Below are 15,343 nucleotides of genomic sequence, written 5' to 3' on the forward strand. Positions count from 1 at the left end.
TGGGCTAACTGGCTGGCATGGGCCAAGGCCTGGTAATTTGACTGCGGTGAACGAGAGTAATAACTTGACCTTGTATCATGCACCAATTTGTCTGTTACAAACACTGTAGTGCTGATCTTTAGTCAGTCACAATCTTGACAAAATTGTCCCACCTGATGTGAGTAGCCACTCGCTAACGGTTACAGTACTGGAACATTCAATGTCAAGTCATATGTAAGGACCAAACCACAATTTCAATTCATTCAATTTAAGACCTTTTTGTGGGATAAAAGTAAAATGGTTAAACACATTCCTCATGTTTCTATAGTGTCCATACCTATATCAGAGCCCTGCAAAATCTTCATCCATTACAGTGGGGATGATGCATCACGGCTCTAGTGAACACTCAGACAGCCTTTTTCTCTTATTTTGATGTTGTTACTTCTCATCTCACTCACTCACAGCTAGGCTTATTTCCCTTTCTGGTCATTCTCTGTACGACATGTCCCAGCAAACACGAGCACACACGCTCATATCGACAGACATGAGTTGCATGGTGCAACAGACTCCCATCTACCTGCCACAGAAAGCATGTCTTTGGAGACCTCTGTCCTAAATATTGTTCCTGACACACAAACGCATACACACACACACACTATCTGGAAATGACACTAATTCCCTTGATGAGGTTATTCTACACAGTCATGGCGTTTCCCCGGCGCATCCATTATTCATGCTGATAGGGTGCTCTTCTCCAAACATACATTCATTCAGACATCTAGCACTTATGAAAGGCTGCCCCCTATTAGATCTTCATAGGGTTTCAGGTTTGCTGTACTCCCTGAGAGAGGGCAGAGCTGTGGTGACAAAGGAACACATGCGCTGACCAACAGATGTAAAGAAAGACACACAAAAGATGAGGCTGATAACCACCAAAGAACCCATCTTTTTTTTTAACCTACACATCTTGAACTTGCATTACTTGAATGGATGGCCAACTGAGGAAGACTCAACAAGTAAACGCCAAATCTTGGCTTCCTGAGCAAAGGCCAGACTGATGAGCACCATTCCTCCATCGTTCATAAACTTAACATCCAGTGCCAGCTTCCAGCAACAGAGTGCACAGGGCAATTTTGATCAAAACTTGTTTTTTTCTGAAGACCAAAGAAATCATTTGCGACGCTCAATTGCAGTCATTTGGCTTCAAAAGGCAGACTAATGACCAACAAGACCGGTCTGGGATCAAACAGGTGTTCCTGTGATGACTGACAGCCCGGGCACCATGGAGACAGGAAGGAAGTTGCTATGGGCAGAATGTGTCACTCGAAACTCAATTTGAAAAAACCGAATTTGAAACAGAATTTGAATTTATATTGTTTAACTTGAATTACAATCTGAATAGCATGATTTGAAATTTAATTTATTAGTTTGGGACTGAATTAAAAACTGTATCCAGTTCTCAATTCAAATTCAGTTCTTGAAATTCAATTTCAGTTCAGGAAGATGCACATCCGGTCGTTGAGGAAGCGCAATCGAGTGCAGATTCACAGAGCAGGGTGAGGTCCTTTTCATTCAGATCGGTCATTACGCATAGCCCATAGTCACTTGCACCCGTTAGCTTTGGACACCTGCTCAGCCACCATATCATTTCAATTACGAGAACTGAATTTGAATTGTGGGAACTGAATACAGTTTGGATTTCAGTCCAAATTAATGAATTCAATTTCAAATTATGCTGTTCAGATTCAGTTTTTCAATGCAATTATTCAAGTTAAATACAAGTTCAAATTATGTGATTCAAAAATTTATTTTTCCAAATTTAAATTCAATTTCTAGTGACACATTTCTGCCCATAAGTTGCTTTTAAAAAGGATACCACTGCTGATGTAAACACCCTAAAATGACATAACTACCCAAAAACTGAACAGAAACTGAGATGCAGCACATCCATCGCATAAAACGCAAAATGCACGGATCAGAAAATGTGCTAACCAAGGTAAACTACTTTGCCACAGAGTAAGAAGGCCGAAAAGAGCAATAGTTGGTTCAAACCTTGCACTTTTGTCTACAGGATTACACAGTTTGGGATTAAAGCTGCTGTAGGTAACTTTCTGTGACCAACATTTTGTCATGCTTGGTGAAATTCCTATTCCTGACAGATATTCCTCAAGTAAAAGTACTGTGAAAAAATTCCGATGTCTCAGGCTGCACCTAGGATGTATTCTGCTTGGTTGTTTTCATTTGGACCAATTGGATTTTTTTTGCCAATCACCACTAGGGGGCATCCCTAACTGCCAATCAAGTCATGTGCGCACGCAGGGCAGCCCGGTACTCGTAAAGAAAGAACACCAGTCCTTGTAAAGAACGCTCAGTTCCTCCTAAAGAAAACCACAACAATGCTAAGAGAGGTTAACAATAGTTTAAGAGATTTGCTAGCCAAAAAAAAAAAAATGTTATGCATAGATTATCAAGTACAATACAAATTTTGCCAGTTATGACACAGGCAGACTCATGCATGTGCATGAACCTGGTTTGGAGGGAGGAGTTAACGGAGGGGGAGGAGGAAGCAGAGTGCAGGGAGGGCTGGATATTTTCAGGAGTGTTGTATCAAATTGCTCACTTCTCCAAAGTTACCTACAGCAACTTTAACACATCGTCAAATAAAACTGGAATGTGCAAAATGTTCCAGTGCTGATCATACTAAAGGAGGGTTTCAGCAGTGAGATGTACAATGTTTTATAGTCCCATCAATACACAAGTCCCTTCTCTTCCCTCAAGCTCCTTCAAAGTCCCTTTCAGGTGGATCCGTTTACCAACAGCTAAAGTCTGAGTGTCCCATTTCATAAAGTCAGCACAGGAAGAGGAGTGTGTGTGTGTGTGTGTGTGTGTGTGTGTGTGTGTAGACGCATGCTCCTAGAGTCATCTCTCAATCCTATGCCTAAACCATAACCCACCTGGGCATTAAACAGTCAGCAAACGCAAACACAAGGAACGAAGTGGAGACAGACACAGACATCCCTATCAGACAGCTGAAGGTCAATGGAAATGACATGCTGAGCTGCCAGTCAGCTACCTATCGGTGTGTGCACGCACGTGTGCATGTGTGTGTGCATGAGAGAGAGAGCGAATCGCAGATAGCACTTAATTGAAGGTTGCCGTTATCAGATGGCCCGCCACTCTGCTGTCAGTCAGGATGCGGTCGCCACGGTGATGCTTCACAGGGCTCTAAGTACGCTGCTGATATCACATATTGGCTGACTTGGAGCATGGCAAGAGGCTGAGCACACAGAGGAACATAGGGGGACGGACTGACAGACTGGTGGTCACAAACGGATATACATGGACACATTCTATGCACACACATTGGCAAACAGAGGTGCACGCACACACACACCGGCGAAAACTGACACACCGGTGCACACTTAAAGGAATTAGAGGGGAAGTGTGCTGGCATGGCAAGTTATTTTGGTGGAATTGACATGCTGCACTGCAGCCAGGCACCAAGACGATCTAATTATCTGTCAGTGCAACAGAGAAGGGGGGGGGGCTGATAGGCGCGCACGCACACACACACACACACACACACACACACACACACACACACACAGAATGAGAGAGCAACAGACAGAATGAGAGACAGGCAGGCCGAATGAGAGAGACAAAGAGAGACAGACAGAGATGAGCTGGGCATCTTCATGACAGGTAAAAGAGGGTATGAATTTATACCAGTGGTTATTACTGACAGACGATGAGCAAAAGTCAGATGTCCCATGATGCTGAGAAAAGAGAAGAGCATTATCTACTTTCTTGGGAAAACTACTTGTCAGACACACACACACACACACACTAAATCCTACCTCAATATATGTTAGGGGAAAAAGTATCTGGGACATCAGGAGAAAATGTAGAAGGGCTGGGTGGAGGATATTCCCCAGTCTAATAATTGTGATTACAGGCCCCTCTCCTCTTAGCAAGAAGATGCAGACAGGAAGGGACAGTCTTCTTCCCTTCGTCATTTCTCCTACATTCACCTCCGTCTCCATCGGAATCTGGAGATGGGTCACCTGATCTCTGGATAAGAACCGCCAGACTCCAGAGTACCAGGACAAGCTCTCCGTGCCGCCGCGCCTCTCAAATGCATTTACTTTTGCCGGTGTTGCCCTTTTAAACAATGTCTTTTTGTGTTCAGAAATTAAAACTCCAGTCGAGAACACAAATCTTTCCTGAGCCATTAAAGGAAACTTTGCCTCTCCAAGCCGAGAACAAGTCCTTGAAGACCTGCTGCAGATTTCCCCTGGTCCCAATCAACACAGCTATATATAACAACGTTATTTGGCCTTTTTCTATTACAAACTTAATGACTAAACTACATGTGCACACACACTCCTGCAGATGTGTGTGTGTGTGCATGTATCCGTATAGAATAAAAACAAACAATTCACTAGTCAAACTGAATCATTCAGTGATCAAACTGGGTTGTAAGTGCATTAGTATGGATCTGTGTGTGTGTGTGTGTGTGTACGCGTGCCTGGGTCAGGCTATCAGTGACTCATTTTGGCCACCAGGGGGAGGCCTAATTAATTTAGTGGCTTGCCAGGCTGCTCATAAACACACTGGACTTGCAGCGCTGTCTCCAGCACAAAGTGGAGCAGCTCACTGTGCAGCAGGGACACGGGGGTCATCCGAGGATGCCAGCACATTTAATGGTGTGCGAGTGTATTTAAGAGGAAGAGTGACTGCGGATGATGCAGAAGGCCGCTTAAAGTCAAAAGGAGTACCACTGCTGTTCCTTGTACAAGCTTCAATCATTTTTCTGTTTACTGGTGCAATCATGAGCTAAATTTACAGTTAAAAACACACACACACACACACCCTGAGCTATAATGAACGTGTCTACCATTTATATAATTATATAAAGCCTTCCTATTATGCATATACAGCAAATGTACTATAGATAGCTCAGCCCAAGATTGACAAAGCCTTTGTCTAGCTTCACTTAAGAGGGAAAAAGCTTCTTAGCCAACTTTCCAGTTATCATGTCAATATTTACCACAGAAAGTGGATCACACTAAGAAGTCAAATTGGAGAAGCGGGAATCAACAATGGAGCTGAATGCAATTAATGTGCTCGAGAAAGTAGAAAAATATCACTGTAAATGCAAACACTTTTTATCTACAAGATCTCAGCAGGGCACAGCAAGGGTAAACTGGTGGAAAGTCAGAAGACCTGAGCTGGGCTAGCGGGGTTTCGGGACTCGGCCTGAGGCTGGTGATTTCTGGATTTGGGGGCCTGGGCTTGGCCTAAAGCTGAGCCAAGGAACAGGTCCCTGGTGCCCTTTATCAGTTCTGTCAGGGGGAAAATGCAATTCATGCCTAGCTGAGCCCTGCCTTGCTCGTCTGTGCTGCCACTTCTTTCACCCCCCCCCCCCAAACACACACACATCTCCTTCTCTGCTGGCTGCTGGGATTACCAAGAAAATGTTTCTACTGTAGAGGGGATGCAGCTGATCACGCATTTGAGTGTGTAGGTATGTATGTATGTGTGGGTGTGTGTGTGTACTACCTCTCCCATAGGAATTGTCAACACAAGATAGATGAGAGAAGAGGAAGTTGGTCAATTTAACAATGATCAGAAACTTATACACAGACACAAGCACACACGTTTCACTCATGTAAAGTTAGTTCCCATCTATCTGTAGATCTTACTCTTTGTCACACAAACCTCAGTCATCCTTCAGACAAGCCTTCAGCCTCATTTCTCCCATCATCTTCTTCATCCGGCTCTACAGCCAAACTGACAGCTCTACTGTGCCCTGTGCCCTTCTCAACCTCTCATATTTGTGTGTCACCATTCGTCTGTCCTTCTGAGCAGTGTTGTGCGTCCAGCCTTACTTACTCATGAACGCTTTCTGTTCTCTCCACCTGGAGTATTTACAAAAAGCTAGTTTTCAACCCCCCCACCCCACCTCATTCTCAGAACCAACCTACCTCATAGCTTGCCAGTAAATAGCCAAGCACAGAAAGTTCAATCAGTTCATCTGGACACAACATTTCTTGACAGAAACGTTGCATCACTCAACTAAAGTGACCTCTTTAGTCTCAACTGACTGCAGGTATCCCCACCCTTATAAACAATACAGTGGCATAACGACCCAAACCAATGATCGGCTTCATATGCAAATTGCTGTGACCATTAACTAGAGTTACAATGGCCATGTGTACTGGTCACAGAGGATTTGGGAATGGTTGCAATCACAGCATTGTAAGATGGCGACAGATGTAGTCTTAGGCCCCCCTCTCGGTTCAGGGATGGTTGTTTCCTCTTCCCATAGATGGACTCTTTGACTCCCGGTTCAAACCAGCGTTCCTCCGTATCAAGGATGTGCACATCCTGATACATGAAAGAATGGCCACTGGCCTGTAGATGGGTGTAGACTGTGGAGTCCTGGCCTGACGTGTTAGCTCTCCTGTGTTGTGCCATTCTCTTGGCCAGCGTCTGTTTGGTTTCCCTGAAGTACAAGTCATTGCAATACTCCCAAGCACTTAACAGCGTACACTATATTGCTCCATTTGTGCCAGGGGACCTGACCTTGGGGTGGACCGATTTCTGGCACAGTGTGTTTTGGGGTTTTAAAAGCAACTGAGACATGATGTTTGTTAAATACGCGTCTCAACTGTTCTGACACTCCCGCCACATACAGAATCACCACTGGTTTACACTTAGGCAGCTGTCGTCCCCCTCCTCTTTTCGATCAGCTGGTGCACTGTTTGGACATCTTCCTGGCTTTGACAAACACCCAGTTAGGATAACCACACTTAACCAGGACCTGTTTAATGTAGGATTTCTCCCCTTCCCCGGCCGCTGTGTCGGTGGGGACGTTGTCAGCTCGGTGGTACAGTGTCCTGATGACTCCTAGTTTGTGGATGATGAGTTGATTTATGGTAAACATCAACAATCAAATGTCCCCCATCACCAATTGCAATTTCAGTCTAAGAAGGCTAACCTGTAATTTTTCACATCCTCCCTGGTGAACCTGATGTGGTTGTCCACACAGTTAACGTGGTCGGTGAAATGTGGTACAACCTGAGATTTAATTTTAACCCAGGTGTCAAACGTGAAACAATGGCTACGTGGTGTCCCTGGATAGGACATCAGAGCCCTCTTTTCCACTTCCTCCATGTACAAGTTGTGTGTGTACATGGAAAACATGACAAGCCAAGCACGTCAAGGTTTCCTTTGGCCAGGCCTGATTTAGACTGGTGACTCGATATAGCCACGTCACACTGGTATATTAATGACACAGCACGGGACTGATGGGACAAGTCAAGCAACCACTGGCTGCGCAGACATACTGCTAATTAATGAAACAGTTGAGTCATACATGCGCCACCCTCCAACAGGCTTCACTATTGGTTTACCCCCTTCAAGGCTCCGCCTTGGCACTTGAGACAGATCTTTTCCCTCAACACCCAGTCAAGTGGTAGGAGCCACCCAGCGCCCAACCACCTATAAAACCCCAGTGTCTCCACAGCTTGTCTCCCTTTTTCACTCAGCCACCTTGACTACAGATCTGCGATTTTTTTTCTGTCACTCTCTGGTGTCACAGTCATGTCTGCACCTACCAAGACCTGCTCCTCCTGCTCCACCGGAATGTCTTCTCTGGTCCACCTGCTTCTTTCAGCTGTGTAGTCCTCTGACCTCCAGCCCAGCTGGCCCCGGGGGGGTCTTTGTTGCCGAGTTGAAAGGGAGACAAGCTGCAGAGACACTGGGTTGATTTTTTTAAACAGGTGGTCGGGCACCGCGTGTGGCTCCTACCTAGCTGAATATGTTTCTCCTGTCATTCACCACAACCTACCAACTGATCATAAACATACTTCAGGGAACAAATGTTCTGTTTGTTTGGCCAATGTTGATGGTAGGTCAAATGGAAAAATTGGCGGGCGTCCAGGTGGCGTAGCGGTCTATTCCATTGCCTACCAACACGGGGCTTGCCGGTTCGAATACCGGTGCTACCTCCAGCTTGGTTGGGCGTCCCTACAGACACAATTGGCCGTGTCTGTGGGTGGGAAGCCAGATGTGGGTATGTGTCCTGGTCGCTGCACTAGTGCCTCCTGAAAATGTATGTATGGTGCAAAAAAACTACCAATTATTTTGGCCGGTAAAAAATATGGTTGGCCGGTAGATTTTTTCATCTACCAGTCCCCTTGGCTGGTAAGCCAAAACGTTAATTTCGGACGGTGTGTGAGTAAGAGATGAAAAGGCAGACAGATAGAAGAAGGGACAAATATAGCTGGCAAGCATCTCACCAACAAGCAAGCCAGTGTGTGTGTGTGTGTGTGTGTGTGTGTGTGCGCGCGCGCACGTCTGCTGTAAGCCTTACATCAGGGTACTCTTTGACAGGCACAAAGATTTTTTCCTGCAGGAGGATGATGGGTCCCACAGGCTCAGGCAGCTCCAAGGGGTGTTTGTCCACCAGGCCATTCACCGTGTCATTGTACATGTCCTTACGAACTCTGTTGATCTCTGCAACACACAAAAATTAACATGACCACAGTGGTTAGCAACTGAATACAAGAATGAAAAAACTACTGCCTCTGTGCATGCATGGACCTGTGTGTGTGTGTGTGTGTGTGTGTGTGTGTGTGTGTGTGTGTGTATGAAATGTATAAAAGCATGAAAACTAGGGATAGACCGATTATCGAACGGGCCGATTATCGGCGCCGATATTTGGCATTTTGACGCATATCGGCATCGGCCTTTTTTTTTAAATCCAACGGCCGATAAGAGATCAATTTAAAACGGGGTTATTTTGGCTCTGATGCAGGCGCGCCTCTCTGTCTGCTGTCACTACTCTGTCTCTCCAGCATTGTCCCACCCACAGCACTATCTGATTGGTTACACGCAGAGCCACGGCACGGGTAACAGCCAATCAGCAGTGATAGCTGTGCATGCACGGTGCTCACACACGGGGGAGAGGAGAAAAAGTTTTGCCGAATCTGGAGAAGGTCCGGACTCGGAGAGCAGATATATGTTTCGAAGGTAAGTTAAGGCAGCAGACTCTCCTGAAATTGTAATAAACATCCCAGTCCTCTACAACTCACAACTACTAGTAACATTACTGTGAGCCCATTAACGTTATATAAACATAAGCGGCAGCTCTGCTCGCTCGCAGTCCCTCCAGACGTGCCTGTTAATCACTTGAAACAAGGTTGCTGATAATATCGATATGGAAATAGTCCGTGATAGCAGAAGTCTGTGTGTGTGAGTGAGAGAGAGAGTAAAAACCTAATGAACTCAATTCAGTCCAGTTTTATTGCAGGGAAGCATGTTGAGGTGAAGGCTTATCAGCTTTTAGCGTAAAGTTAGCCCACCGGTCCGCTTTCTCCTTCTCCAAGCCAGGAGGCTAGCCAGAATAAACCGGAAAAATTTCCTGCCTTCACAAAGCAGCAGAGTGTGTTCTGAGCACCTTCATTGAGGTTATAATCTAGCCAGATCAAATGGATTAATGCCAGTGTTGACAACTAATGTTAACGTTATCGTCACGTTAGTATAGCAGGGTAACAAGCCATAAGCCAGCTAGTTAGCTAGCTGGCTGGTTAACTTTAGCGCCAATGCTGCAACTAGCGTTCGCTAATTTTCGTTAGCAGAGAGATATCCTTACGTTATCTTAAATGAGCACACTGGCCACTCTGCTAGTAAACATACAGCCATTGCCATAGCAAATACATTTAAGATAATGATCGCTCTCTGCTAACGTAAATTAGCGAACGCTAGCAGGAGCATTAGCGCTAACGTTAACCAGCCAGCTAGCTAACCAACAGGGACAGAAACAGCAAGAAGATACCAGCGTTCAAAAGCTAACATTAGAAATGCACCAACAGTGCAAAATTAGTGCTATGCAGCAGTATTTGTGTTGGCGGAGTCAAATAAATGATTAAATAAACTAGCTAATCATTATCTGTTGTCGCTTATTACTGTTAACTGATAAATGGCGCTTGTAGAATATTGTATAAAAGTAATATCACACTCGATGTCGTGCTGTTATACTGGCCGCGGTTCGTTTTGAGTGACGTCATGGAATACTATGAATGGGGAGAATGTCTGTTTGAATGTCTGAATAGTGTGTTTGTGTGGAAGCCACATGAGAAACTCTACAATTCACTACTACTAACGTTACTGTGAGGCCAAATACGTTAGCGGCAGCTGTCTGTTCCTATGATAAACTGATTATTACAGTGAAGATGCTGTAGGCTATTTAGTGTTTTTAACGGTTTAATCACTTGAAACAAGGTTGCTGATAATATTGATAGGGAAATAGTGATAAAAGTAAGCACAGCACCGTCTGTCTGAGAGAAAACTGTAAGGCAATAATGGCTGTTTAACTACCAAGTTATTTTACTTTACCTTTTTCTGTGTTGATTGAGAGATCCCAAGCAGCAGAAAATGACATGTTGTTAGATTAAGTGTGTCCCGCAGCTGTCTTTGATAGTTTCTTGTAGAGAGGAGCAGGATATTGCTGTTTAAGACTTAAGACATAATGTAACTGCATCATAAAGCCTACATGAACTGCATGGTGTTCAGGGATGAATAGTCTCTCCTATTGCTATTGTACTATTTTTTCAGATATAGTTACATTAATCATTATTAATGTAGCAGCCTAGTTTTGAATTACAGGGTCCCCACTATCACATGTTGTTAAAATGTAACATTTACATAATAAAATCAACTACAGGCTTCCCAAATGCTGTGATAAATGAAGCATGATGAGTTGAGCATATGTCACAGCATGTGGCCCCACTTTTAACTCTCTCTTTTTTTCAAACCCTTATTGCAGATGGATAGACTTCAGTTTAAAAGTGCAGTATGGAAGTATTACACTCAACCAACACCAGGGAAGGCAGTCTGTAATACATGCAATGAAGGTGTCAGCATGGGAGCAACAACTGGGAAAAACAGAAATACTTCAAACCTGTGGTCCCATCTTAGGATTCATCACCCTGAGTTGTATGAAACAGCACAGAAGAAACGGGAATCTGAATCTCATCAGGATGAGGCAACTTCATCTCAGCCAACAATAGAGAAACAAAGAAAGTGGACAAACTCAGATGACAGGTCGAAACTAACGGACAAACTAGTCCTAGAGATGATAGTCACTGACAACCAACCGTTCTCGGTGGTGTCTGATGTTGGCTTTAAGCGCCTCATGGCTGCAGCAGAGCCACGATATGCACTGAAAAATGACAAGTATTACCGAACTGAGAAGCTGCAAGAAGTTCACCACAAGATTGTGGACAAGATCAAAGCGCTGATTCAACCAGAGAATGCTGGCTACTTTCTCTCCTTCACCACAGACTGCTGGTCTGGTGTGACAGAGTCTCTAATGAGCCTGACATGCCATTTCATCGACGCTGAATGAACAAGAAAGCAGGTCATCTTAAATACAAGAGCGATGCATGGGTCCCACACTGGGGAATACCTTAAAGAGACATTCCTCAATATGCTTGAGGACTGGAAGATAAGCAAAGACCGTGTAGCACTAGTGCTTCGAGACAGCGGAGCAAATATTGTGAAGGGAATGAGGCTAGCTGAATTCCCAGACCTCAGCTGCACGGCGCACACCTTGCAACTTGTGGTGAATGACGGTCTGGCAAGTCAAAGAGCCGTCACAGATGTCATTGCAATGCTTAAGAAGTGTGCCACACATTTCCCCCACTCCATTCTGGCCAAACAGCGTTTGCGAGTCATTCAGAGGGAACTTGGCCTGCCAGAGCACAACATAATCCAGGCTGTTCCAATGAGGTGGAACTCAACGCTCCACATGCTGCAAAGAATGCTGGAGCAAAATCGTGCGCTTACCATCTACTGTGGTGAACATGGAGGATTTGCAGGTCCTAATGCTCACCAATGGGACCTTGTGTCCAATTTAATTGAAACTCTTCTCCCAATAGAGGAAGTGACACTTCAGGTGAGCCACAGCAACTCATCAGCATCCTGCATCATTCCATGCCTGACTGTGCTGAAGATGCTTCTTCAAGATGATGAGGGGCCCCCCACAAAAGGCATCAGAATGCTCAGGCAAGCCTTGAGGGAGAGCCTCGACAAGCGTTTCTCAAAAGTAGAAGACACAAAAACTGTGGTGCTGGCCTGTCTCTTAGATCCTTGTTATAAGAGTCATGCATTCTCCTCTGCCACGACATTGAGCAAGGCCAAAGGATGGTTGAAAGAGGAAGAGGACGCTGCCACACAACAGACCACTCGAGAGGAGCATGCTGCCACAGAAGGAGCCAATATGGAGGAGCAGGCTGCCACAGAAGGAGCCAGTATGGGACACACGAGAATGACGGAAACACCCACAAAAGGCAACAGAGAGAACACACATCCTTCTGCAGCCGTGTTGATGAGATGTTCAGTTCTCTGCTGGCACATGACACTGGTGACCTGCTGGCCAGTAGCTGCGTTGAGGATGAGCTACATCTGTACCTCAAGGAGCCAGTGATCGACAGACGTAAAGGGGACCCACTCCAGTGGTGGAGACAGAATGATGGGCGCTTCAAGCTACTTGCGAAACAAGCAAGAAAGTTTCTTTGTGCACCACCCTCATCAGTCCCAAGTGAGCGCGTCTTCAGTGAAGTCTCTGCAATTTATGAGAGCAAGAGAAGCAGTCTCACTGGAGAGCACGCTGAACAACTCTGCTTTTTGCACCACAATCTGGTGCTGCTCAATTGGGACTACTAATTGATTTTAGACTCACATTTCTGTGCAAATTTTATTTAAATCTGTTTTATTTACTTTATAAAACTTTGACCCTGGGAACTCCCTGCACTTTTTGTTTTTGTTTGAACTTAAAACAAAGATAAGTGAAAGATTAATATTTCAGTTATAGTGACATTTTGGACAACTTTATTTACTGTAGACAACTTTAGGGAGCTATTTATTTGTTTAAGTTTTCATTTAACTTTATAAGACATGCTGCTGAGCCTGGGAGCTCCCTGCACTTTTTGTTAGAATTTTAAAACAAAAATGTCTATTGTCCAAGATTTAAAAAAAACCTTTAACATGTTGCAAATCTGAAAAGCTGTTTAATAAACATATGCTTAAAGGCATTTAAACGAAGTGAAGTGTTGGAGTTTGTATTATTCAAAATTTTGACGCCAATATTCTCCCTTTTACTGCAAATTAATATCGGCTCCAAATATCGGTTATCGGCCTCCTTGACTACTAATAATTGGTATCGGCCCTGAAAAAAACCATATCGGTCTATCTCTAATGAAAACTGCATGAAAAACAAAACAAAAACATTCCCTGACACATATGGTAATGTAGCAAAACAGCGTTTTGATTTAGACATTATTATTAAATCCACACTGCCCCCTCAGTTTTTCCTCAGACAAAACAGGAAGCGCCACAAAAAGCCTTGCCAAATCACTCTGCAAAAGAAGAATTGATTGTTCCTTATCCTATGCGAGGCTGTAAGGACAGAATTTTGTCTTGCTGTAAAGCCTCCTGAGGCAAATTTGTAATTTGTGATATTGGGTTACGCAAATAAAATTGACTTGAAAATTGACAATGCAGTTGCCACAAGAACCCCAAAAATGTAGATCGTGCAATAACAACAATGAAACATTATCATGCTCAGGTGTCAGTCCATCTCAATGGGACTTCAACTACAATAAATAAATAAATAAATAAAACAAATACTTAACCCCTTGTGTAGTGCACAAGGGGTTAAGGCCACATCCCTCCCTCCCTGCCTGCCAATTCCCCAGGGGCTGTTCTAATATAGCAGTCTGTTTGAGCGACTAGGAAAGGAGGGGAGAGGAAAGACATGGAATCCTTCTGGCTGAGGTGTATGCCTTCAGATCTGATCCCCCTGTCAGATAAAACTAATGGACCTAAGGGATGGGCGCTCCCTTACACACATGCTCTAGAAAAAGACTGGAGAGAGAAAAAATTCTTCACGAAACACACACACACACACACACACGGCTGAGGAATGCGATGTTACAGAGGTGGAGAGACAAAGTGATCATTCATACTTCCTGGTATCTGGTATGTGTGTGTGATTGTAACACCCCATGACACTCACAGGTCATGCTCTCACTGCCCATGTATGTCATCACTGCACAGTCGTCTCTCTCGCTCTCACACACACACACGCACACAGACAAAATCACACAATGCGGGCCTGAACCGAAAGGGTAAGCAGCCGCTATCAATGCAGGAAAAACATGTTGAGAGGGAAGGAGAAAACCAAAGATGGCGGGGGTAAATGCGTGACTCGGAAATAACTGAAAGCAACTGGTGAAGCAAGTGGGCCATGCAATGCCACTGTGGAATTTTGTGTGGGTGTAGGTGGGGTAGTAATTCCACCTCTTGGGCAAGCAGGAGGTCTATTTAAACTCCAGCTGGGGGAAAACACCCCAGCATATGCCTGATCCCCAAACATGACCCCCACCGCTGGAGCCTTGGGCTGGAGAAACTAGAAGGTACGGGTCACTGCTGTGAAAAAAACAACAAAAGAAAATAAAATTACAGAATTAGGCCTTAGCATATTCCTGTCAGTGGCTTGTGTTATACCAGTGGTGACAAATATTGCATGTATTAACAGAGATAGTGGGATTGCTGCAGTGGGATTTGACAGTGAATGGGTTGCATTGAGATTTCCTGTCAAATCTGAAAAAAGTGTTTGCTATGGGAAAGACAGGTCTGTTACTGATGTGATCCTTGACCCAAACTAAGACACACGCACACAACCCAGACCTATAGAGACACATCTGGCATGCAGCTGTGTGGACCGGCAGTGAAGAAACACCTGTGGGACACATCACAACTTCACAAATAAAGGCAGGAGAGCCTTGGTGTTAAGAGTTACTCCCACCCTAACCGCATGATCTCACCCTCATCATTCCCTAGTCCACACATACACTCCCGTACTCCCCCTAAAACCCAAATGAACTCATCCTCCCTGGGCTAGGGGGAGGACAAGTTACACCAGTCCCAGCCGACACCACTGGCTTCAGGCCACATCCAGGCTCTGGGTGGATTGAAGCCTGGGAGAAAAACAACATAAAAGGGATGACCAGGACCTCAAAAAGGGGGTATTCAACTCAGGAAAATGGTTGTAGGCTCTTTAAAAAGGAAAACGAGACTAGGTCAAAACCTAGAATATGGCTGGACCGTGTATGGTCAATGTTCAAAAATGTGTCCAGTTTGTTACAGGAATAGCTAGCGGGTAGTCTGTAATGTGACTTCCAAGATATTAAATGTTCATCTGCAATTTCTACAGTGGTCCCAGTAATATTTGCTGTGAAAGTGTACTGTAGCAGCATATCACAACATGGTTAAGCTACGTTTGGGTTAAAAA

The 15,343-nt window shown here is 44.6% G+C and overlaps 1 protein-coding gene across 7 annotated transcripts in view; it reads right to left on the reverse strand.

Moving 5' to 3' along the window:
* Window positions 1–15,343, reverse strand: part of qkia (QKI, KH domain containing, RNA binding a) — a 110,876-nt gene that overhangs the window by 65,138 nt on the left and 30,395 nt on the right. For all 7 annotated transcript variants that reach the window (XM_056295491.1, XM_056295488.1, XM_056295487.1 and 4 more), the window contains exon 2: window positions 8,360–8,502. In XM_056295491.1, coding sequence (XP_056151466.1) covers window positions 8,360–8,502 — 143 coding nt within the window. The remainder of the gene's footprint in view (window positions 1–8,359; window positions 8,503–15,343) is intronic.

The sequence above is a fragment of the Lampris incognitus genome, chromosome 16, assembly GCF_029633865.1.
Source record: "Lampris incognitus isolate fLamInc1 chromosome 16, fLamInc1.hap2, whole genome shotgun sequence".
In the NCBI taxonomy this organism is placed as follows: domain Eukaryota; kingdom Metazoa; phylum Chordata; class Actinopteri; order Lampriformes; family Lampridae; genus Lampris; species Lampris incognitus.